Source organism: Anabrus simplex, chromosome 14 (genome assembly GCF_040414725.1).
Source record: "Anabrus simplex isolate iqAnaSimp1 chromosome 14, ASM4041472v1, whole genome shotgun sequence".
NCBI classification, from domain to species: Eukaryota; Metazoa; Arthropoda; class Insecta; order Orthoptera; family Tettigoniidae; genus Anabrus; species Anabrus simplex.
In genome coordinates, this window is record NC_090278.1 from 87,791,529 (window position 1) to 87,818,969 (window position 27,441).

At 41.3% G+C, this 27,441-nt stretch overlaps 1 protein-coding gene across 1 annotated transcript in view; it reads right to left on the reverse strand.

Annotated features, from left to right (window-relative positions):
• Positions 1-27,441, reverse strand: part of LOC136885666 (uncharacterized) — a 158,282-nt gene that overhangs the window by 53,458 nt on the left and 77,383 nt on the right. Inside the window, exons 3-5 of the mRNA XM_067158362.2 lie at positions 21,239-21,435; positions 4,547-4,688; positions 858-954 (exon numbers count right to left, since the gene is read on the reverse strand). Of these exons, the coding sequence (XP_067014463.2) occupies positions 858-954; positions 4,547-4,688; positions 21,239-21,435 (436 nt within the window). The remainder of the gene's footprint in view (positions 1-857; positions 955-4,546; positions 4,689-21,238; positions 21,436-27,441) is intronic.

The following is a 27,441-nucleotide window of genomic DNA, read 5'->3' on the forward strand; positions in this document are numbered from 1 at the left end:
TTTAGGTTAATTGTATTTTAAGAGTGATGATTCTGGGTGGTCACATCCGCTCTTCTGTTCCGTGCTGCAACTGCCCTCATTAAAGTAAACTCGTGTCCTCATCCCGAGGTGGTGCAGCTCTTTCCAGGCACGCCCCCTTTGGAGGTGAGCTGCATGTACCATTTCAACCACACACCAGCCCTCCTGCCATTCTTAAATTCCTGGCAGTACCGGGAATCGAACCCGGGCCCCCGAGGATGGTAGCTAATAACACTAACCGTTACGCTACGGAGGACTGCCCTCATTAATGATGCGCAACTGGTGGTGGTGGTGATTATTTTTTTATTTTTTATTTTTTTTGCTAGGGGCTTTACGTCGCACCGACACAGATAGGTCTTATGGCGACGATGGGATAGGAAAGACCTAGGAGTTGGAAGAAAGCGGCCGTGGCCTTAGATTATTGTTTTAAGAAGAAGTACAACTAGGCAACCATGCTGTATTAACAGAAATCAGAGGAAAGAAATGGAAAGGGTCCGACACTTCAAAAACTGAACATAACGGCCAAAGAAAGACAGGGGCCACAAAGAGCGTGAAAATGAAAGACTCCCTAGGCCTCACAAACCGAACAATATCAGGGTTGGAAAAGAACAAGAGTTGATTGAGGGTTGTTGGACAGAATAGAGGAAAGTGAGGAGCCTGGCACAAGTACATGAAAGCAATGACAGGACTCAGCTAAGGACCCTGTGGTTGCCAATCCATGCTCCCTAGTTAAAGAGCTCCTGATGCCCCCTTTAGTCACCTCTAACGACAGACAGGGGATACCACAGGTGTTATTCTACTCCCCGACCCACGGAAGTCTGGTAATGGCAGTGTCTTACCTGTCTAGAGAAAGTGATCTTCTGTTCTGGCAGTCCATTGCTTTCCAGGTAGTCGAAGTACTGCAGAACACTCCGCAGCTTGGCTTTTTGCCAGCTACTGTAAACAAGCAAACCCAATTCCATTAGTACCGAACGAGGGAAATGTACCTCATCCGCTTTCTTGTTTATTTCGTTACATATACGTGGATGAATGTTTCACTACAGACTGTTTTTTCTTTCAGCATTCTATAACACAATATGTACACCGTAAATGAGGTCAGCACCTACACAAACATTTAATAGGAACTCTTAACAGGATGAATGTAACGATAGGTCACCTTGGGAAGAGCGAGCAACAGAATGAGGGGACAGGATAATCTCTTCCTTCATACACTGCTGTCATCTTCAAATTGATAGGCTCTCTCTCCTCAACAACAGTCTAACAACACAAGCCTGCAATGATTTCCTGGTTTTGGTGAAAATACAGTCCAAAAAACTTTTAGTGATACTTCGTTTTATGGGGAGGGGGAAGGAGTAAGCAGGGAGCTACCCCGGTTCCAGTAATACTGCCAAGTGAATGGAAATGAATCTCAACTGAATCGATAGTATGATCGATGGATATGAATTTTCTAAACCTTTATTATCTTAAGCCAACAACTGTGTCATACACACATTATAAAACATTATATAACATTTCTTGATGTGAATCTTGTTCCTACCATAATTCGCAGAAATATCACTTCCACATTCAATGACTTAATCCTCTTAATAGTTGCAACAGATTTCAACGTACACGCGACAGCTCGTTGAATAGAGATGCTGAGGGTGAAGAGCAGCTGTTTATCGTCTCTCTCCATAGCACAGCACTCTGCAACTTGAGCTATTTTTATTATTCTTCCGTCGCTGTGTATAGCACTTGATGGTCATTTCCGTGTAAGAGTTCTAGGTTGTTCCTGTGATGTACTTGGATTTTCCTCACTCTGTTCAATCCTAACCTATATTTTGGCTTTACTGTGTAAACAACAACAGTATTAGTAACGCAAAGTGTATGCAGATATCTCATGGTGATGCATAATTGATGCATAGTTTGTGTGTCAAAGACTGCCAATACAAATCTCGAAGATAACTGAAGTCTACCGATTCAGCACTAGGTAGCCAACATGGTATGCACTAGCCATGCGTCTCGGTGGGTGTGTTAAGTACTAATTGATGAGCCCAACTTAGCACACGGGGGCAAAACGCTGGCAACCAGGAATGAGTTAGCTGGAAAATTTATAATGTCCAATAACGGACAATTTCTATTGTTATTACAAATTTACTCATTCGGGACAAATATTTCAGGTTCCCTGTGGGAATCAACATCTATATCAGCCGAAGTATCACTAAAAGTTTCGCGTACTGTAGGTGGTTCATATGGAAAACGGAGTGTTGATTTCAAAGATACCAACCGTTTTGAAGTAACATGAACAGATTTTATGTAATTAGACATTTTATATGTATTGATGTTCGAGATTTAATGTCAGTTTAAGGAAATTTGAATTCATTTCATCATGTTTCAAATTTTTTTCCAGCCATCAAAATATATGAACAACAGAAATATTTTATATCGTACCATTTACAAGATATCTATAAAAAAAAATGGGTATCCTAAAATTCTTTAGAGTCTTGAGATTATAGAGCCTTCACATCCAATACAAAGAAAGTTCAATTTTAACATAGTAGGCTCGATCTTCAAGTACAAAATAATTACTTCTGTTAGATGCATAAGACATTTGATTTGGTATAAGCAGACCCATACTGCTTCAACTTCATTAAGTACAACAACTTGAGACCCATGAAAGACGTTAGGACTATGAAGGTCATAAAGATGCCACACCACAACAACTTTAAATTCACTAATCATATATAGTATTACAAGGAGAGAATTTTTGCCTCTTTTGTAAAATGATTTGTAATCTGTACATAATATATTTAAAGTGTTAATTTGATTGTATAGGGTCGATGCATAAGTTCGTGTGGTATTCTTCTGGGTTGGCAACAATGTGGCGAGAAGGGATTGCTTATCGTTATTCCATTGTTTTAACTGAGTCTGGAGTTTGTGTGTTTTGAAACATAGGTTTTCTTGATTATGAACGCATTATTTGTGTATATTTCAGACAAACGGATATAGAATGTCAAGTTGAGAAAAGTGAGCATTTCCAACACATTTTACTCTTTGAGTTTAACCGAGGATCCAGTGCAGCAGGAGCTGCGAGAACAATTTGTGAAGTGTACGGGAACGGAGCAATTGCTGAAAGAACAGCACCGAAATGGTTTTCCCGCTTTTGAACAGGACGGTTCGACTTGTCTGATGATCCACGTTCTGGAAAACCTTCAGATTTTGACAAAAATCGCTTGAATGAGTTGCTTTATGAGAATCCCCGTCAAGCAACGCGGGAGATGGCACAAGTTTTTGAATGTGATCAGTCAACTATTGTACGCCATTTGCACTGGATGGGTAAGGTACAGAAATTGCGTATATGGGTACCAACATGTGCTAAGTGACAGTAGCAAAAATCAACGAGTACACATCTGTTCATCATTGCTTGCCCGGCACCGGTTGGCTTGTGATACACACGAAGCATTCCTTTAAACCATTGTCACCGGTGACGAGAAATGGTGCCTGTATGTCGACATGAAGAAGAGGAAAGAGTGGCTCAGCCCATCAACAGAAAATCATGTTGGTGGAACAAAGATGGCATTGCTCACCATGCACTTCTTCTGGAAAATGTCACGATTACCTCTGCTGTGTATAGTGACCAGCTAAGACGGCTTGCCATTGCTAATGACAACAAAAGACAACAACCAGTATTATCGCTCCATGATAACGCTCGCCTGCATGCAGCGCAAATGACCAAAGGTGTGATTGCTGAACCTGGCTGGGAACCTCGTCCTTATCCTCCGTATTGTCCTGACCTTGCCCCCTCAGATTTCCATCTTTTCCTCTCTCTTTCTAACCACATTCAGGGGCAAGTGTTTCCTGACAAAGCTCCTCTTGACCAATGGCTAACAGATTTCTTCCAGTCAAAACCAAAACAGTTCTACAGGCGAAGCATTCAACTGCTACCTGAATGTTGGGAGAAGGTCATAGAGAGTGGAGGTCAATACATCACTGAGTGATTGTGATTGTGAGTTAGTGCATGACAGTGACAGTAAAATGAAATATAAGATCCGCACGAACTAATGCATCGACTCAATATTTGCACTATATATTGTCAGTTATGCTCCATGGCTGAAGATGACCCATAATGGGGTTGAAACCAGTCCCATTGTTTATGTGATTTGACATCATATTAAATGGTACTGAATAGGTGAACCTCCATTTCAATTTCCTATTGATTATCGATGGTAAACCAACTCCAGACATATTTACTATTACTCCCATGTTCAACGTAACTGTGCCCTTTACAATTACAATAGTAAACTTCATTATTACTAACATATTTACCAACACTCAACACAAGTTACGCCCACTAAGTGATCACCCTAAATAAAATTTGAGCTACTGGGAAATAAAAATTGAAAAGCAAGAGATCCTTCAGGAAGAAAAAAACAACAACATGTAGATCTATATCTGAAAATTAAACAAGTGAAAAGCATCTAAGAATGTTAGTCCGACTAAACATCCAGTGTTAGTCTAGCTACCACTCTATGGGAAAAACTGGACCTACTTGTCAAGATGCTTGAAGAAATTGGTGAAGTTGAAGTCCTGCAGAGTGGGGTGGGTTTTGACAGTCCTCTTGGGGAACGTCGAGAAGAAGGCATGCGCCAGCAGCGAGGCCACAAAACTCCGCTCCAGTTCCACGTGGTCCGCTGGGAACATCAGATAACAGTATAGTGCAGGGAGATTTATACATAGTAGTAAGTGGAGAAAGGGCTTGGAAAATGACTGATTAAATATGTGCAAGCAATGTACAATACTAATCCTGTGGGCAGGACAGAATGAAACTGGACTAAGACAGCTAAGTACACTGGTGAAACTGTGAAGAAGACAAAGGGAAAATATGGGGTCGGGAGCTGAAGGTGATGAAATGAAAAGGAAGAATAAGGTTGAATGAGTATAGAGTCTCTTATATAAACCCAGTCAGAATGGTGAGACAGTTATCACTGCAGAACAGTATTTTCAAATGTAAAAGTTCTGATTTCATCTTAATGGTCGTGCGAACAGACATAACTCTCGCTATTGGTGTGCAGAAACTCCTAATGGCATTTATGAAGTCCGTCATTATGATATGAAGATTGGTGTTTGGTGTGCTGTCAGAGCAAGACAAATAATTGGGCCTCTTTTTTTCGAGGTGACAGTAAATGCAGAGAGATACCAAGATGACATTTTGATGCTGTTCTTCCAGCAGTTAATGGAAGAAAAAACTGCATGGGTGGTTCCAACAAGATTCAGTCCCTGCTCATACAGCAGAAGAAGTGTTTGCATACAGAGTGATCACGATCATTGATGGTCTGTATTCCCCTCGTTCTCCAGATCTAACAGTGTGCGATTTTTACTTGTGGAGTAAACTGAAAGAAAAAGTGCATCGAAAAAATCCTCGCACATTGGAGGAATTGAAAGAAAATATAACAAATGAAATCAGAAACATTACAGTGGCGGTACTTGCTCGCGTCAGCCAGAATGTGGTTACCAGATACAAAGCCTGTATAAGGCAGGACGGACGACACTTCCAGCATATTTTATAAGGCAGGATCTCATATAAGATTGTATACCGCTTAAAACAGGGCAGGCGTGCGCGATATTAAGTTCGACTGAGGCAGCTGCCGTTGTGCAGAGAACAAACACCATGTGTTTGGTCTGGATTTATGTGAGAGACCCTGTATACTGGTATTTATGAAATGAAAATGAGTGTGGAAAAAAAAGTACGGCAATGCTGTTGACTGTCTGTCTGTAAGGTCATCAGCCCAGAGGCTCAAATAGCACCACCAAAAGTTATGTGGTTATAAGGAAACCGCAAAAACCAATAGCAGCACCAAAATGAGGCGTACTAGGCAAGACGAGGAATGAGGTAGTTTGCCATTGCTTTCCTCACTGGGTCAGAAAGTGCTATTGCAGCACGACTGACCCTATGAGTAACACCTTTCATAACACTCAGATGCACTAGTCGTGCTCTGAATGTCATTACTCAGCAACATCCATACCCCAGCAGCTTCCATATTGTCACAGCCATGGATGAGACTGGGACTTTGGTGAAAGCTACACTTTACTCTGGCCTGTAGAGGAGAAAAAGAAGGCAACGGTTCTGTAAAAATTGGGGAAGAAGACCTTGAAATTGTGGGAAGCTTTAAGCACTTGGGAAATTAACTGATGCAGGACTAGACATGGAGATTAGCTGGATATAACATTTTACCAATGAGGGTGCATGTTTAGGAATGAGAAAATCATGTAAAAATGGTGTGAAGTGTTATATGAAATAGCAAAGAGAAAAGATCCTTCCTTTATGCTTGCCAGGCACCCACCAACTCACCCGTAGAAGTATTCTTACTGATATAGAAGAATTAAATCCGAGTCTATGTCAATGTGGGGAATGTGACCATTTTCTGCGTTCCTATTGGCCGGAACTCAGCCACAGGACTGCCACATTCTATGAAAATAATGAAACCACGAAGTTTGGAAGTGTCATGGTATGGGCCAGTTGTATCCGCAACATGAGTATATTAAATACAGGAGCGAAATCCACAGATCTTTTAGCCACACCAGCAAATTGTTTAAACCGACCCAGACCAATGGTCCTGTCACTAGTTGCACCTAAGTTGGCAGCCTTTTGTAACATCTTGTGATGTCTTGCGAGCCACGCCATGTCTTATTAAAATTTTACCTACCAGAGAACTCAGGGGCGTAACCAATGTGATACAGCAATACAAATTCGCGCCCCCTCAAATAAAATGTAAACCTATGAATAACTTAATCTAAATTAAATTACAGCAGGTAGAAGTAATGTCACGTTATATGAACAAAGGGATTATTCGTTAATACTATTTAATAGGTTTCATTTGACTGCCATCGTGGTTGAACGACTAAGCTGCTGAACTCCGAACCATGCACCACTTAGATGTTCGTACTTTAATTGGTTTCATTTTTTAGTAAATGCAGAACTATACTCCGTAACCGTTACCGAAGTCTTGGTTATAACAATCTAATACAAGCAGGAGCTGACGACAAGGTTAAGCTCCAATTAAGATGTTCTATCACACCATGTGTGCGTGAGAAGTAACAGAGAGGATATCACACGAATCAGAGACAAATGTGGTAGAAGAAAATAGAATCTAATATAATGCAACAAAAGACACCAGGATTGAATAGAACAGAGCTATCCTGAAACTTCTTAATTGGAGCTCCCGCTTGGAGCACTCTGCCACCTGCTGACGAACGAGCGTACCACGGTAAAGCATTCTTAAATTCAAACCCTCATTATTGTAGAGGTCTTCCTCGTGAACACTCGAGATTTTCTTCTGAAGACGCGGTACAAAGTTCTCTGTGAAATGTAAAGAATTTCACCTCGTTTTCTTGAGATGGCATAAGCACATATCGTGTCTACAAGTACGGGCCGAATGTTAACAGATATCAGTGATGTCAGTCTTCACACACAATCAACAGTGGCACTGCTGTTATTTTGTCCATAGTGGCTAGTTGCCGGTATGAAAGAACTCATCATTTTTATAACTGATTTCTGTTTTAAACAGATCATAATGGTTTTATAGTAAATCAAGAATAAAATTTGCTGACCATTAGAAAATATTATCAAACATAATCTTGGGAGGATATAGTTAAATAAAAGTGGATACAGTATTTGGCATTTACAATACACAGTAAGAATATGAGAATAATTCTATATGTCGAACAGCCAAAAAGGGAAAACAATGAACATGTCTTACCTGGTACTGAAACATGGACTGGCTGTTATGCAAGACTGTCTACTTTGGTGGAGCATTTCACCATTCACATACAAAACAGTAAATCACAGCTTGTATCAACCAAGAGGAAGGCTAGTTGGTCAAGGTGTAAACGTCATGTCAGGAGCTCCGTGAGCACGTACACATCGACCAATTCATGTGGCTGGAATTATTCAGAAAAAATAGCCTACAGTATGTTTAACCCCATAGGAACTCGTCAATAAGCTCTGGCAGTAGGGCAGTTTCTCTCAGAAAAGCCTTCAGAACACTCCATTAATTTTCGACATTGTTAGTATGCACTCCCGTGACATGGGCAACGAAATGGCGTGAGTGATTTACGGTCACATATCCTAAATTACTCAGACCATGGTAGGCTTTTCATTCATCGGTATAAATCATTGACCCTGGGAGTACATACTGCTAAATAACTGATACCGGTATTAAATTTTCTCTATTCCTCCTAACCATCAAGGGTTATGAACTTCATGTACTTTTACTTTTGTACTTTTGTACTTTTATTCCAGACTTTTTAAAATGTTTAGTGTAATTGTATTATTTAAGTTATTACTCACCTACATCACACGTAATATTTCATTTTCATTTGCAACAGTTTGAGCGCCATAGCCCTTGCCTAATTCAACCACACTTCATATTGTAAATTATATATTCATAAGATTTTTACTGCTTAGAAACATGTTTTAGGATTTCGTCAAATATTGTGTATGTTTAATATGGCTGATGATGACCCCGAGTAGGGTTGAAACTAATCCCATGTAATGTAAATAACATTGTAAATACAACTTAGTATTGAATAGGTGCAAAACTCACCTGTGTATAAATTATATGTCCTCCTAACCAGGTATATCACATTACCTCGGCGTAGTACATACACAGTACCCATCTTTTTCGTACAACATTATATGATCCTTAATTGTATTTCCGTCTAGTAATTAAGCTTTCATCAATTTGTACTGTCACACCAGATCCACTGAACTGAAAATTTTGGAAATTTAGAAATTTTTCCATGAACAAATGTCCCGGAAGAATGTTTGAATAATACTAACTTTAGAGATACCAATGACAGTGAGGCCGAAACAGACAAATGAATGCACTACTACAATTATTTTTCACAATGGTAGATGCCTATTCCCGAAAAAAATGTCCCTAAAAACAAACAAATAAGGGTGGTATTCTTCCACAATTTCAGTCCTTTTTCTGCATCGATTGTATTCCCCAAGGGGTGGCAAGAAATGAAGATGCTGCGACTCTTCTATAATAGCTTTATTGTCCTTACTCAGGAACGTATGGAGATCACTTGCTGTCGTAATTCCCTCCATTTGTTGTTGTTGTTCTTCTTCTTGTTTACTTTTTGGACATCGTAGTAAAACGCTATGGCCCGCTTTCCCCTTCAGAGAAGGAATGAAAACATTTAGTAGTAGTAGTAGTAGCTGTGTGGTTTTGGGGGTTAGTGGGTTCGAACACCACTGTTGGCAGGCCTGAAGATGGTTTTCTGTGGTTTCCCATTTCTCACCAGGCAAATGATGATGATGAAGGTCATCGAAGGTCATCGGCCCTGCAGGCAAATGCTGGGACTGTACATTAACTAAGGCCACAGTCGCTTCTTTTCCAGTCCTCGCATCTCCTTTCCCTCCATTGCCATAAAAACTATCTGTGTCAGTGCGACGTAAAGCAGCCTGTGATCAGCCATGATATCACGACATGTGCTGCCGTAACCATATCCACGGGAAGCGATGTCAGCACCATGTTTGCCAACCGTATGGACATTTGTAGATTTCATTATTTTACGAAAGTTAACTTACTCTAAACACTGAGCACATTCCTTCAGAAAGTCAAAATAACTTAAACTTTGGTAATACTCGTCATCGCTAGTAATATCAATGTTTAGAAAATGTCTTGTGGACTCGTAGTAGTGTGGTATTCAAATTGCATCATGGTTCACGGGACTCACCTAGAATACTAACAAATATGTATTTCCCTTTCTATTTTGGAATGCCAGAGTGGAATTCCCTTTCCTACCTCTCGCCTGAGATTAGTACAGTTTTACGAGGCAAGTTGACCGAAATGGCGTCTTCTACAGAAAGGGGGATTAGTAATCTACGGCAGGTCTTTAAAGACGTGAATGCAAATTTTGAATTATGTAATATGTGCAAACAGAAATTATATTATAAAATAAGTACTTCAAATTTGAAGAAACATTTGAAATGCAAGCCAACTTCAGCTGCTTTGCCAGAAGGCAGTAGTCAACAATCGGTATTTTGCTGTTTGTTAGATCATCAGCCCGAAGGATGGTTGGATCCTCAAATAGTGCCGCGAAAGGCTATGTGGTTACAGGGAAAATGCAAAAACCTATAGCGGCGCCGAAATGGGACGTATTAGGCAGGATGAGTAATATGAAAGTTTCCCGTTGATTTCTTCACATCTGGCGAAGTATTTCTCATCTCTATCATATTGCAAACATTTGCTAGCACTAAAAGAATAGAATAATATAATAGCAGGTACGTCGAGTCGTTGTTCAGAACACATTTAGAAGGCACTCTGCCGGGTTGAGTAACTCGAGTGGTAGAGCACTTGCCTTCAGACCAGCTTGGCAAGTTCAAACCTGGCTGAGCCCGGTGGTATTTCACAGTGTCCATATACGTGAGCGTCGACTCGGCAGGTATACTGTCACGTAAAAGCGCTCTTACCGGTAGTGATGGGCGAATGATACGGAAGTTCGAGTAGGCCCACACCACACATCGACTAAGCGGAGCGCGGATGGACCATTCGTCATATTAGATTACTACGAGGTACACTCAGTATATTTATGTGTGGGGGGTGGTGAACACAACGTTCTCAGTGGACGGAGAGAGCATTTGTTTAAGTCTTTCTGGCAGTACAAACAACAGATTGGTAATATTTATTTCGTTAATATGTACCTTTGCATTTTACATTTTGTCTGCTCTTCAGAAATGCGTTTCTGTATACCGTAACTTTGTCGTGTTTTGCAGGCTTAATGTTGTTAATCATTACTTTCAAGTACCGATAGTTAACATGTTTTTCGTATGCTACGAGTTATTATTTTCTCATTAATAATTAGTAATACATTAGACTATTATAACAGACGAATTTGTTATTACTTCAGACAGAGCAGACAATGGCCGGTAGAGAAAGGTCATGGACTTCGGACTACTTCGAAGAGCTTCCAGACAAACGAGTAAAATGCACACGATGTGATAAAATATTAAAAACGATAGTAAAAATACATCAACGATGATAATACACTTAAAAATTCATAATCTTCGTCCTTCGTCGAATTATTATTATTAAGCGTATGGAATTTACAGAATGGACGTCGCAGGCTTGGTGGAGCAATGTGGGACAGGACTGGCAGCCAGTGCGTTGCAGTAGGCTTCAGAGTACCAGAGTTGATACGCATGGTGGTGTTAAGCTGTACATCGACTTTCTTCACGTGGCAACTGTTAAGCCATACTGAAGAGCAGTATTCAGCTGCACAATACACGAGGCCAAGCTCAGTGCGTCGTAATGTGTCCGCTGAAGCACCCCATGAAGTTCCACACAATTTAAACAGAATATTATTACATGATCTCGACTTAGATCCGAGGTTTTCAAGATGCTTTCTATAAGATAGGGTTCGGTCAAGCGTTACCCCGAGGTACATTGGATTAGGATTGTGCTTTAGCACTGAGCCATTGAAGCATACTTGGAGTTTTGTATTAGCCAACTTGTTGTGGAGATGGAAGCAAGCAGATTCTGTCTTATTCATGCTGGGTTGTAGTCTCCAGGTTCGGAAGTAACAGCTAAGTGTATTCAGGTCAGACGTCAGGATGGTCTCGGCATGGCTGAGATCTGGATGTTGAATGGCAATGGCTAGCTCGTCTGCATAAGAAAATTTTAATGATTTTGTCTCAGGGATATCCGATATGTAGAGATTGAATAGAAGAGGTGCCAATACTGATCCCTGGGGAAGGCCATTTTTTAGTTTCCTAAGACGACTAATGTCATCATACATGACGACACGGAAGAGCCTTTCGGTTAGCATATTGTTGATCAGTGTGGTTACAGTTTTGCAAGGGAGAACTCGTTGCAGCATCAACATCAACCCTTGCCTCCACACAGTATCATATGCAGCCTTTAGATCTACAAAGACTACAGATGCTTTAGTACCCCTTTGAAAACCAGCTTCAATGTGAGTTGTTAGTGCTAGCACCTGGTCAACACAGCTTCGGGTCTGCCTGAATCCAGCTTGCTCTACTGGGATCACATCATTAATGGCCGAACTAATTCTATTGTACACAAGTCTCTCAAGGAGTTTATAGCAAACACTCAGCAATGCTATTGGTCGGTAGCTATCGACTTGGTCTTCCGGTTTACCGGGTTTCAGAATTCCAGTGATCTTGCTTACCCGGAATTCATATGGCAGATGTCCAGACGATAATATATTAGAGTAGAATTTAGCCAACCAGAGCCTTGTGTTTGGACCACTATGTATCAGAAACTCAGGAAATATCCCATCAAAGCCAGCAGCTTTACCTGGTTTGAGGCTTTTAATAGCAGTATCTACTTCCAGATGTTAAAATGGTTCCGAGTATATAGAGTTCTCCTGCAAGTTGCTTTTCTGTTGTTTGAGCAACTTCTTTACTTGGACGGTATGTTTCTTATCAGAGGGCGCTCGTGACATATTAACAATATGTTCAGCTACTAGGTTGGGGGTGATGCAACCATTTCTCTCGTTTCCGGTAAGTTTCCTTTGAAGACTCCAGGCTTTTCTGCTGGACTGTTTGAAGTCCATAGTCTCAACCGTATTGTTCCACTTCTGCTGTCGAGATTCATCTAAACTCTGTAACAGAACACTTGCTATTTCAGGATCTCCACCCTGTAAATACTCCTCATAGAGTGTCTCACAAGTTTCATTCCATCCAGGGATATACTCTTTCTGCAGCCCTCTTGGAATATATTTCTTGGCAATTGATATAATAAGTCCAGCAAAACGCTCGTAGTTAGACTGAATAGGTGGTACGAATCGGACACATTTGTCAAGATCTTCTGAAAAGCAATTCCACTTAGCTTTGTTGAAATTCCAGCGTGGTCAAGGTGTGCTTTGAACCAAAGGGTCGGTTTTTCCCTCGGACTCGGCGAGGGATGCCACATCCCTACCGCCTCAAGGGCAGTGTCCTGGAGCTTCAGACATTTTGTCGGAGGATACAACTGGGTAGAACGACCAGAATCTCGCCCAGGTGGCCTCGCCTGCTATGCTGAACAGGGGCCTTGTGGAGGGATGAGAAGATTGGATGGGACAGGCAAGGAAGAGAGAAGGAAGCGGCCGTGGCCTTTAGTTACCATCCCGGCATTTGCTTGGAGGAAAAGTAGGAAACTATGGAAAACCACTTCGAGGATGTCTGAGAAGGGAATCGATGCCCCCCTCTACACAGTTGACCTCCCGGGGCTGAGTGGACCCCGTTCCAGCCCTCGTACCACTTTTCAAATTTCGTGGCAGAGCCGGGAATCGAACTCGGACCTCCGGGGGTGGCAGCTAATCACACTAACCACTACACCACCTTCTCAAGTTTGCTGGGTGTTGGACCTCTCATAAAAAAACCAGCAAAATTCGTTCGCGATCACGAGTTGAAATAACAAGGACGTCGGGCGGCCCGATGATGGGGACCACGCCGCGATTTTCTGGTCTTTAATTTGAATTACTTCATTATGCCCCCAGTTAAAAACTGCGGCATCCAAAAATTCTTAAAGTCAACGAACGATAAGTACTCCAATTAATTTACAGTGGAACTTCAAGATATAAATTCAAAACGGAATGTTTACCAACTACGGGTACTTTCAACAAATTATATATAATTAGTCTTTGCGAGAAACATATTGTAACTGGATGTATACCACGGCAATGAAAATATTGATATTCACGAAAAACATGGAATGATTTTAGCAGGAATAAGTAAATGATACAGCACTGAAGAGTAGAATTTGTAAAATAAACAGATCCATTCTCAATGTTCATTTTAAGTAATCGACATCGAATTATAAGTTTCTCCTGTTAGATTGTTTTCTTACAGAATTTGTCACAGGTGTGGAAGAGACGGCAGTGCTGAGATACGGCTTAACGGTGGAGGAATTTCTGCATCTATAAAATCAGCATTATTTTCATCGTTGCCTACGTTATAATACATTTTAACACACAGAACTTTAGCAAAAAGGCTCACTCACGCCTGACGTATGATAATGCTGGTATCTAGTAGTGAACGTTGGAATTGGCTGCAACGGTGCGCTGCGTGGTGGCTTCAAGGCGAAGCGAATGTAGTATTTCCACGGCCGACTGAATCCCTCGCTGCGCTCCTTATACCGGCCTTGACAATCGTTTGTGAAGCCCAGCATAAAGCTGTAATTGGAAAGTTTCACCGTAAGGCCGCTGGAGCGCTGGCCTACTACCCACTGACAGGAAGTTGTATATCGCAAATTGCCGCATTTCCAGTTTTATTTATATGGTTTTGCTGTCGTAAATGTTCGCAATGTGTTCGCAATGAGGTGCTTGTTGGCTTGGTATTGAGATCTGATAGTTATGCGCTAGTGAGTTTATTTTTTATTATGTAGTGTGGTGATTATATTTTTTTTAATGTTTTTACAAATCTTGGAATTTGTGACATTCTTGTGCACCTTTTCGTACTTCGAGCAGAAATTTTATGAAAGTTTATGGAAACAAGAACAAAGTGATTTCTCGCTGTGACTTCGTCCTGAACAAGGATTTTAATTTATGCGCTAATTCGTTTTTAATGGTGTGGTGATTTGCTTTTCTTTGACTGTGTTAGGAAATATTCGAATATGTATTGCTGTGTGCGTTTTTTGTTTTCCGAACAGGAAGAAAAGAGCAAAGGGACACTATCATTTCACGAATTCTCTGTAGACCAGGACAAAACTACGGAGTGGCTAAAAGCAGGTAGCACTCTCATCTTATTTTTCCGTTTCTTTTTCGGTTTTTACCTTTGTTCTTTCTTTCTTTCTTTCTTTCTTTCTTACTCTGTTTATCCCTCCAGGGTTGGCTTTTCTCTCGAACTCACTTAGGGATCCCACCTCTACCACTTCACGGGTAGTGTCCTGGAGCGTGTGTATACTGTATGTTCCAAATACCAGCGTAATCTCTTGTTAACAATTTTCTCCGTTAGGTTACACATTGTATTTGTCAAGGCGATGGGACGATAATTATCTGGGATCAAAATGTCCTTTCCTGGTTTGAGTATAGGCACTACAATAGCACAACGCCATTGATCTGGAAATAGTTTGGAACTCCATATATAGTTGAAAATAGCAAGTAGATAATTGAGTGCACTATGTGGAAGCTGTTTTAAAAATTCATATGGAATGGTGTCTGGGACAGGACTAGATCTGCCGCATTTGTTGAGTTCTGTAACAATTTCTTGTAACTGTAAAGTATCATTATAAGCATAGTTCAGTGTAGGTACAGTTTCACTTAAGTCTATTGGATCTCGAGTTGTTTTCATGTGAAGAAATTCAGGTTCATAATTGTTATCGCTAGAGATGTTTGAAAATGATTTAGCCAGTTGATCAGCTATTTGATGAGGTTCATTTACAATTGACCCAGTGACTGGATCTCTTAGAGAAGTAATACAGAATTTATTGTATTTACCACGTATTCTTTGGATTTTATTCCACATAACTTTTTGTGAAGTTTGGGAGGTTAAGGAGGAGACGAATGTTAACAGGAGGTTTTCTTACTTTATTTTATTTTATTTCGTGCTATTGCTTGATATTTCTGAAAATTGATTTTATTTTCAGGCGTGGGATTTCTTTTGTAAGCACGGTTTTTATTTTTGATAGCCTCTTTACAAGAGTCATTCCACCAGGGAACCGTTTTCTTGAAGGGCATAGGAGTTGTTTTCGGGATACTCTGGTCAGCAGATTTAATTATTACTTCAGTGAAGTCTTGAACAATATCACTGATGTTCTTAGAAGGAAATTTATTTGTTGGAGTTAGATCATTTAAATAGTTATTTACAGTCTTTCTAAATGATTGCCAATTTGCCTTATTTAAATTCCATTTACAGTATTGGGGTTTTGGTGTGTTGTCTGGAGAACTTTGATCATCATTAATTATAATGGGAAAGTGGCCACTTCCTTGTAGAGTTGAATAAATGGACTAGTTAAATAGTGCAGCTACGTACATGCAAGCACAGAAATGGTGTCCCGACGTAAACAATCAACACTGCCCCACTCCAGTACTGAAAGGTGGCGAGGGAGTGAAGGGGTAGTGTCGAAGGCCACTCCAGTACCGAGAAAGAGGGGAGGGAGTGAACGGGTAGTGCTGAAGGCAGGGTGTGTGTATTGCTATACATCCACCACTGTGCCCATTTCAATCACAACAGTCTTGTAGCGGGCTGTCTACCTGCAGCAATGCGTTAAGCGTGGAGGTGGGGGTATACAATTCTTTGTTTATACCGGGACACCATTTCTGTGCTCGCATGTACATACAGTTAAATCTATACTACTGTATGTTCCGTGTGCTATATCAAAACGGGTTGGGGCAGTTGAGTTCAATAATACTAGAGTAAATTCATCTAGTATCTTCTATATTTCTTTCCCCCTTGCATCAGTATTGCGACTACCCCATAAACTGTTGTGGCTATTAAAATCACCCATCAAAATGAAGGGTTTGGGGAGTTGGTGTATTAGGTTTCTTAAATCATCAGCGTGAAATGTACTATTCGTAGGAAAATAAACATTACATACACATATAGATTGTGGTAGGTATAATAAAACTGCGACTGCTCCTAATCAGTAGTTAAAGGAACCTCTTGATGGTGTAAATTATTTTTAACATAGGTGGCTACGCCTCCACTTGCATGATTTGGATTAATTCGGTTTTTATAATGTACGTTGAACTGTCTTAAATGGGAAACAAAGTTGTCTCTAAAGTTAGTTTCTTGTAGACAGACAACTGAAGGCTGATGTTTATTTAGTAGAAGTTGTAAATACTCTTGCTGTGATCGAAAACTGTTGAGGTTCCATTGAAGTAATGATATAGTCATAAGAATGACAAACAAGTGTAGAGGGAATTTTATCATCATTATGTGAGGGAAGTAGAGTCATCGCGGGAGTAATCTGGAACTAAACTGTTAATTGCTTCACCTCGGTTTTCACTGCTAGCCTTAGTCAGTTTTTTGACTATTCGAGTACTCCTGTTCTTAATGGATTTTTCAGTGTAGTATGGATATAGTTTTTGAAGGGCTTGGGCTAAACCCTCTAGATCTTGGGTGTAATTGGAAGCTATTGCTGCAATGTCATTAACTCCAATACTGTTTTCAAAAAAGGATTGGAGTTGTAAGTAATTGAGGGGAAAGGACTGAGGGTTGGCTTCTAGAACTTGCTTAATTGGCTTAAGCATATCACTAATAGTTGTGCTTTCTTTTTCTGTCTTTGGTTTCTTGTAAGTTTGTTTTGTCTTGTGTTTCCCTGCCTGTTGACTTATCTGCCTGCCGTAAGAGATGACTAAGTGCGGCCCCAGAGCGTGAGTTAGTGACCCTAGGGCCCTGAGCTGGGTCCTGACATTGCTTCTACTTACTTGTAGCAGGCTTCTTACTTTCATCTCATCTATCCGTCCTCCCTTGGTCAGCTCTTGTTCCTTTCCAAAGCAAACACATCCCTCTGTAGGTAGGGGCGGTAGAATAACACCTACGGTATCCCCTGCCTGTCATAAGAGGAGACTAAGAGGGGCCAAAGGGATCTTAACTTGGGAGCGTGAGTTAGTGACCCTAGGGCTCTGTGCTGGGCCCTTAGTTCTGTAGAATCAAACTCGGCGCTTTCGAGTAAGAGGCATTAACAAACATAGTGTGCCCTGTTTGTTGTATGAGCTTTTAGCCAGAATCAAAGATACTGTTTTACTGCCGGATAGCCTTCCTGACATCAACGCAAAGATGTAATTACTAGAAACTAGCTCTATCAGTAACAGAGAACAGAAACAAACACAATAATCTGTTTTACGGCCGGATGCCCTTGTTAACGCCTAAGGTCTATCAAGTAACAGGACATTATGTCGCCGGGATTTGAACCGCGGTATCCATCATTTTATTTCAAACTGAATGTGTGTTTTTCACTTGTCTATGCGCGAACAAGGTGATGTGTATTTTTGCTCAGTTGTCACGTGACTTCCGTTCACGTTTCTGCAAGCAGTAGCAGAACCTCACAGTATACGCTCTCATTTGCTGGTATGACTCGGCACACTACATACATACATACATACATACATACATACATACATACATACATACATACATACATACACACAAAAATTTATGATTTGATCGTTTTCCTCCCCTTTTTTTCATGTAAGTATCTTAGGTAATTCATACATCTGTGTGTAAATTAAAAATCTTGTGTAAGTGCTATCTCGCAACATTTTTGTCCGTGTGTTCCGTTTCCCGAAAAAGGAGTGACGTGTGTGCGTATATCAGTGTTCTGCTCGATAACTCGTGTTGTGATGTGTTCCTATTTTGTAAATTATCGTTTACCGAGCGAGTTGGCTACGCTGTATGTGCAGTATGTGTTTGCGCGGTTTTTGATTTTCGCTCTAGGCAAATGATAGAAGATGTACATTACCTGTATTCATGTTTTGTAAATTATCGTTTACCGAGCGAGTTGGCTACGCGGTATGTGCAATATGTGTTTCCGGAGTTTCTGATTTTCGCACTTAGCAAATCATAGAAGTTGTACGTTACCTGTATCCATATTTTGTAAATTAACGTTTACCGAGCGAGTTAGCTACGCGGTATGTGCAATATGTGTTTCCGCAGTTTTTATTTTCGCACGTAGCAAATGATAGAAGATGTACGTTACCTGTATTCATATTTTGTAAATTAGCATTTACCGAGCGAGTTGGCTACGCGATATGTACACGATGTGTTTCCGCAGTTTCTCATTTTTGCACTACGCAAATGATAGAAGATGTACGTTACCTGTATTCATATTTTGTAAATTAGCGTTTGCCGAGCGAGTTGGCTATGCGGCATGCGCACTGTGTTTCCGCAGCTTCTGACTTTTCGCACTTAGCAAATAAGAGAATATGTACGTTGCCTGTATTCATATTTTGTATATTAGCGATTACCGAGCGAGTTGGCTACGCGGTATGCGCACTTTGTGTTTCCGCAGCTTCTGATTTTTCGCACTTAACAAATAAGAGAAGATGTACGTTGCCTGTATTCATATTTTGTAAATTAGCGATTACCGAGCGAGTTGGCTACGCGGTATGTACACTATGTGTTTCCGCAGTTCCTCATTTTTGCACTAGGCAAATTATAAAAGATATACGTTACCTGTATTCATATTTTGTAAATTAGCGTTTACATTCATAATGATCAAGTCTTAACATGCATAACTATGATGACGTCATCACTGCAGATTATAAACAGAATAATAGCACATGCTCATTCTAGCCTTATGCATAAGATCGCATCGTTATAGTAATGCATGTTCGATAGAGTCATAAAGCTATGCCTTGACGAAGCGAGAAGAGGAGGAGGCAGAGGTGGTGTAGGAGGAGGAGGAGGAGGAGGAGGATATAACAGCCTATGTATAGCCACAATTTTACGCAAGCTGTTCCGAATTCTAGTCTTGTTATCACTGCAGTGAGCGATATATTTTTTCTCTGTTCGAATCCTATAAAATCCATCTTCTTAGGACAAGGGTATCCCCTGCTAAGCAGTAAACATATTTAGTGTTCTGAACGCAACAATCAGTGTTCTCAACACGTGTAACGGCAACAACAGCTTCGTTTCAGATAGTATGTATGTTGACAAAATCTTAGAATGTTGAAAAGAGCAGCTTAGTTTAAAATCTAGGTTCTCTAAGGTAATAGTTGTTGAGAAGGGCAGCTCGGTAAGTATGTTGAGAAGGGCAGCTTGCTTGCTTGCGAAGTGGCTAAATCTCGTCAAGATCAATTTAAATTCCGCGCTATAAAGTTTACTTCCGTCAAGATAGCAGCACTCAAGTAAGCCATGTGCATGTAGTTAAAGATGGCGGCTGTTATCTTGACAAATGACAAAAAAACATGTGGAATTTAAATTGCCAGCTACCACATGCATAAGGTAGCAACCACATGGATTTAGCCTCGTTAAGAAAGATGTCGGCACAGAAGTTTGCGATCGTCTGTTGTTTAAAGATGTTAAAAAAGCACGTGGAATTTCAAATTTCGCACGGCCACGTGCAAAAGGTAGCAGCCTTACGTTTTAGCCCCGTAAAGATGACAGCACTGACGTTAGCGATCGTCTGTTGTTTAAAAATGGCAGCTGACAGCTGTCAAAAGAGCACGTGGCTTTGTTTACAAATGAAAGCGCGTGCTAAAGTAGCAACCATATGGATTTAGCCTCGTCAAGATGTCAGCACAGAAGTTTGCTATCATCTGTTGTTTAAAGCTGTCAAAAAGCACATGGCTTTGTTTACAAATTCAAATTTCGCGCGCGCCGATTTCAAATTTCTCGCGCTGATGACGTGAGCAGTCATGTGACTCGCTCCGTGTCTTCTGATTGGCTCGTATTTAGAATCACCACAGCTCCTCTACTTTAGCAATCCCGTACTTCTTTACTGGAGCCGTGTCGCCAAGAGTTCACAAGATTGTCTGGTCATCCATCCATACCTTACATCACAACCTGCACAGTTGCTAGGTATCATTGTCTGGCCATCCATCCATACCTTACATCACAGCCTGCACGGTTTCTAGGTAACATTGTCTGGCCATCCATCCATACCTTACATCACAGCCTGCACGATTCCTAGGTAACATTGTCTGACCATCCATCCATCCATACCTTACATCACAGCCTGCACAGTTGCTAGGTATCACTGTCTGGCCATCCATCCATACCTTACATCAGAACCTGCACGGTTGCTAGGTAACATTGTCTGGCCATCCATCCAAACCTTACATCACAACCTGCACGGTTGCTAGGTAACATTGTCTGGCCATCCATCCATACCTTACATCACAGCCTGCACGGTTTCTAGGTAACATTGTCTGGCCATCCATCCATACCTCACATCACAGCCTGCACGGTTGCTAGGTATCATTGTCTGGCCATCCATCCATACCTTACATCACAGCCTGCACGGTTACTAGGTAACATTGTCTGGCCATCCATCCATACCTTACATCACAGCCTGCTCGATTGCTATGGTTACACTTCCGCCACACATTTTGTCGCCTCACGTTACACAAATGTTAAAACGCGTGAAATCCGCTGTCATGTGTCACACAGCCATAACCGCGGCTTAATAGAGCTTACCGCTACACCGCGAAGGTGAACAAGAAATTGTTGTTTTGACCCTTGGTAGGAATATGGTAAGAGTCTGGTAAAAGTAAGTGGGGACAATGCCGCGCTCAGCTGACTACCATTCGTATTAGCCCTTGGAGGAGGAAAGTCAAGGATACTCACCTTGCTGCTGAAGACTGAACCGCAGTCCTGACGGAGGCTTGAACTGCTTCAGCTGCAGAGCTCGCTGCACCATGGCTGGAGTGGTGTGTTCCAGGAAGTGGCGTCGCTCTTCAGGTTGCAGCTCCTTCTCCAGAAATGTCTCCAGCTCAGAGAACATCGTGGGATCAGGCGTCTCCTCGTCAGGGTCCAGGCTGATGCTACAATTAAAGAATGAACTTACCTAACGGTACTACACTACAGGATATACAGTAGGGTGGGCCGAAAAAACTCGAATTATTTCTTCCAAGTCGTAATACCGCAGAAAAGTTGCGAATTGGGGAGAATAAAACGGGGTAAAAAGAGAAACAAAATGGGTTCATTTCTTCTGGTCACGCACGTGCTCTAAAGTTTGCCGAAATTCGGAAAAAATGTATAGTTTTACGATCATTTTCTACCCTGCTTAACTTGTCAAGATTTAAATATAATAGCTCTAGTCGACTCTTACTAGAACCAATAATGATTTAGAAAAAATAATGGCTCATATCGGTTCAGATCTTCCGCTCGCGCAACAGCCCTCAAAAATCTAACAAATTCTCGCGCTCGTCGTAACTCGCTCGGGTCAAAGATTCTGACGCTCTTTGACCTACCACTCTCGCCACTACGCCATGCCATTGTTGTGTCATTCTGCACTTATCCCTTGTGTGTGATGTGTGTTTCATTCGCTCTTCCAGTTACTATTGTGGCATTTGCATCTACTGTATTTCGATGTTTTGTGTTATGACATTTTTGTGTAACTTTGTGACTTAACGGTTGTATACTATATACTCAGAAAATCATCTCAAGACAGGTATTTGATTGCCCTATATTTTCTGCACCTAAAGACTTTTCATCAAACAAGCTTCCTACTGGTGGGGACGTGATTCGGTGTTGTTCACAGGAGAGATACCACTTGGCACATAAAGTTAATAATCAGAGCGTCAGTTTTTCTCACGTTGCCAGTACAGTAGCTAACAAAATAATTGGTTTGTATCAGAAAACATCCATCCCAACGGTTACAGATAAGAGGATTGTGCAACTTATAAAAGCGTTGCATGATAAATATTACAGCATTCGAAAATCATATACTCGGGATAAGAATAATGATTCGTTTAAGCCGAAAACTGACGAGTTTAAGCAAAAATGCTCAATGCTTTTTGACGTAGCAGCTTGATAATGCCCCATTGTTGTTAATTGCATTTGTAACAGAACCCCTGATTTATGTAAATGTGATATAACTGTTAGCTGTGTGCAAAATGGAACAAAATACCTGCTATTGAGCTAAGATTTGTTTACTTATTACGAGCACATGGAATAGGTAAAATTGGAGGGTTGGACGTGTCTGAAACAAAGAAACGTATTAAATCATTGGAAAGGAGATCACGTGACATCCATTTAACTCTAGATGATAAATCTGAATCTAATGTGAAACCCTCGTGCTCGTATTCAAATGTAAATATTGTTGAAACTGATGATGAAGACCAATATTTTGATCGTTATCGCTACCTTTACCAGAAGGATAACAACTTTAGCTTGTTTGATGAAAAGCAAATATAGGGCAATAAAATACCTGTCTTGTGATGAGTTTCTGAGGTACAGCAATAGTATACCACCGTTAAGTCACAAAGTTACACAAAAATGTCATAACACAAAACATCGAAATACAGTAGATGCAAATGTCACAATAGTAACTGGAAGAGCGAATGAAACACACATCACACACAAGGGATAAGTGCAGAATGACACAACAATGGCACGGCGTGGTGGCGAGAGTAGTAGGTGGGCTGAGCGTCAGGGTCTTTGACCCGAGCGGTTTACGACGAGCGCGAGAATTTGTTAGATTTTTGACGGCTGTTGCGCGAGCGGAAGACCTTAACCTACTTGAACCATTATTTATTCTAAATTATTATTGGTTCAAGTAAGAGTCGACTAGAGCTATTACATTTAAATATTGACAAGTTAAGCAAGGTAGAAAATTATCGTAAAAATATACATTTTACCGAATTTCGGCAAACTTTAGAGCACGTGCGCGACCGGAAGAAATGAACCTATTTTGTTTCTTATTTTACCCCGTTTTATTCTCCCCAATTCGCAACTTTTCTGCGGTATTACGACTTGGAAAAACGAATTCGAGTTTTTTTTTCGGCCCACCCCAATATACAGGGTCTCTCATACAAATGAAGACCGAGCGCACGTTGTTTGTACTCTGCGTTACGGCAGCTGTCACGCCGCCCTGCTTTAAGCCTGTATACAATCTCTTATGACATCTTGCCTTATAAAAGATGCTGGAAGTGTCGTCCTTCCTAGGTTATACAGGTCTGGTAACCACATTCTGGCTGACACGAGTGAGTTCTGCCACTCTAATGTTTCTGATTTCATTCGTAATGTTTTCTTTCAGTTCCTCCAATGTGTGAGGATTTGTTCGATACATTTTTTCTTTCATTTTACCCCACAAGTAAAAATCGCACACTGTTAGATCTAGAGAACGAGGGGGAAATACACAGCACTGTCTGCAAACACTTCCGAGATTGAAAAAAGGGAGAAGGGGCTGCATGTTGTTGAAACCACCCACACTATTTTTCTGTTAACTGATGGAAGAACGCGTCAAAATGTCATCTTGGTAGCTCTCTTCATTTACTATCGCCTCGAAAAACTAGGCCCAATTATTCGTCTTGCACTAACAGCACAGCCAACGGCCGTAGCCGTGTTGAAACACCGGATCCCGTGAGATCTCCGAAGTTAAGCAACATTGGGCGTGGTCAGGAGTTGGATGGATTGCCACGCGCTGTTGGTGGGGGGGTGTAAGGGAATGGAGGAGCGGAAAGGAACTGGCCACCCTACCGCACGTAAACTCCGGCTCAGGAACACCTCTGCGGAGGTTCGGACCTGCCTTCGGGCAGAATAACCCTTACCTTACGTAACAGCACACACAAAACAGCGATCTTCCTATCATAATGGGGGGACTTCATAAGCACCATTAGCGAGAGTTATGACTGTTCACATTAAGATGAAACCAGATCTTTTACATACGAAAACACGGTGTTGCAATGATAACAGCTTCACCATGTTAACAGCAGAGACTCAGACTGGCGACTCATGCTTGCCAGGTCGAACACGTACAGGCTGCTATGCGCGCGCCTCCCATACTGGAGCATGCTGTTCGGAGAGTAAAAATGCCGCCGCTTCGACGTTCTTAGTTTATAGGAGAGACCCTACATGTAGGAAACAACACTCGAACATTGAGTAAAAGGAAATGTGGAATGATTTTAGTCTAGTTTTTATGATGGATGTGGCTGTTTCAAGGGGAAAAAATTAAGACATTACCAGTCCTAAAACTAGTCGAACCGAGCTCGATAGCCGTAGTCGCTTAAGTGCGGCCAGTGTCCAGTATTCGGGAGATTGTGGGTTCGAGCCCCACTGTCGGCAGCCTTGAAGATGGTCTTCCGTGGTTTCCCATTTTCATACGAGGCAAATGCTGGGGCTGTACCTTAATTAAGGCCACGGCCGCTTTCTTCCCACTCCTAGCCCCTTCCTATCCCATCGTCGCCATAAGACCTGCTGTGTCGGGGCGACGTAAAGCAGCTTGTAATAATAATAATAATAATAATAATAATAATAATAATAATAATAATAATAATAATAATAATAATAATAATAAAACTAGTCGAGAAAGAAAGTAAAAGAGGGCAAATCAATTGAAGAATTAAAATATGTAAAATGTACACTTCAATTTTTTCCTCATACCGGTGGCGTCCGCTGGGACGAAGCTAATGAGGTACCACTTGAACATTAAAGTTGTGTATGCCAGAAATCACTATAGAGACTTATGGCTGTCCGTGTTCTAGGTAATATTTAAGAAAATGCAAAACAAAACTATTCCCTATTGGTCTGGCCGTTCTACAGGACCGATCTGCTTCATTTTTCTTTTATTCTCTCCAGAGTTAACTGCCGGTGAATCATCAGGCATTGATGAGTCAACGGTGAGTAATCTTAGAAATCAAATCACTAAACGACCCACCGAGCGAGTTCGCCGTGCGATTAGGGGCGCGCAGCTGCGAGCTTGCATTCGGGAGATAGTGAGTTCGAACCCCATTGTCGGCAGTCCTGAAGATGGTTTTCTGTGGTTTCCGATTTTCACACCAGGCAAATGGTAGGGGTCCACCGTAATTAAGGCTACGGCCGCTTCCTTCCCACTTTCCTATCCCATCGTCGCCATAAGACCTATCTGTGTCGGTGCGACGAAAAGACAATAACTGCATACTAATAATAATAATAAGAAGAACAGAGAAGTTCAGGCTAAAAATAAACACACATAAAAGGAAAATGATGGTCGTTCAAAAGAAGAAGGCTGAATTGAAAACAAACATTAAATTATGCTGTGCAAAAATAGATCAGGTTAAAGAATTCAGTTATCTGGGTAGTGATATTATTATTACCAATGGTAATTAGTGCCTGACCCAAGTCAAAAGAAGAATTGCTATGGCAAAACAAGTATTTCAAAGCAGGAAAAATCTATTCACATCCTTAGTTGCCATTTCTATTATCGTGAGTGGCCTCGCGATTCCATGGCAATCGACCATTATATGGTATTTTCCAGACTCCACCGGGCAGTGATCACGGCGGGGAGGATCCACTAGTCATTCTGCAGTTATTCCTTTGTTAATCTTCAGGCTCCAGCCAGCAATTAGCACTGCAGGGGGAGCAATTATCCCTTTATACCAAACTCCTACTCCAGTTGCGAGTAGCCTCGCGAATCTGTGACAAATCTCCAGGCTCCAGCCAGCAGTTAGCACTGCAGCGCGGGGGGGGAGAACTATTATACCTTTATACCAATCTCCTACTACACTTGCGAGTAGCCTCGCGAATCTCTGGCAATCTCAGAATATCTCGTTAATACCACGCTCCACCGCTCAGGGACCACTGCGGGGAGGGCCCACTATATTTAATTTATTGTTCTGCTTATTCTAGTACTCTTATCTATTATTATGCTTATTATTATCACATTAGTATTTTATCTGGTACAGTTAAGTGGAAGGTGTTCGCCTAGGTTGGGCAATATTATTTCTCTCCATTAAGAATCACTAAGGTAGGAAATACTGTAGATCTGGAGGAAAATAAATAAATAAATAAATAAATAAATAAATAAATAAATAAATAGCAACATGGGGTCTCCTCGAGACTTAACGTCCCCATCCGACGGACGAATCACTATCAGCAGCATTATAGCCTACGGCTTCACTCCATATGAACAGGTTTGGAAATGAACCCAGTCTTTTGGTACGCAAGCTACTGACTGGAAATTGTATACCGCCACCTCTCCTACCCTGCCGGCCAACATTCTGATGGTGAGGATTTATTCGAGCGACAGGACTCGAACCGGCAAAGCACAGTGTCAGAGCATATGGACTTGACTCATCAGGCGGGATTGTATCTAAAAAGTGTGAAATACAAAATTGATGGATAATTCAATTTGCACTTTTTTGTGTCTGATACATTTCCTTGTACGACAGGAAGAAGAACGTCGGCTTCGTTATCGATCCACCCGTGAGGCTTGAAGAAGGAAATACAAAAGCTGAAGACGTTGATACCGCGCTTCAAACGTCTCGAGGAGAACTACAGCCTGTGACAATAATGTTCGGTGAATAGTCCTGTACTATCAACATAGATGAACAATGCACGACAGTTACCTTACTGTCGAAATAGTCCCATCCCATAACTATGCACTGCTGAGATCGACGATACATTTCATGGAAACTTTGCAAGAAGGCTTCCTTTGGGATGGTGTTCAAAAGCCGTCTCCCTGTATCGCGATTGACCTGTCTAAGGCATTTGATAGGGTAGATCATGGGAGACTACTGGCAAAAATGAGTGCAATTGGACGGCAAGGGGGAACAGGGGACATGCGGAAGGATACTTTTCGTAAGCTCTTGAGTTGAATTTCAGTATAGCGGTAAACGTTTGGAATTGGCTGCAACGGGGCGCTGTAGTTTCAGCCCACTGCCGAGAAACAGTTCCAAATATCCTCGTTAGATTGCACCACTCTGCGGAGATTACTTCATTCTTACTTTCTCTCCTCTTGCAAAGGTAATTACATTTCCATTTTTCAAATTTACAAAGTTTGCTTTACTTGCACCGACGAAGATAGGTCTTACGGTGACAATGGGTAGGAAAGTGCTAGGAGTTGGAAG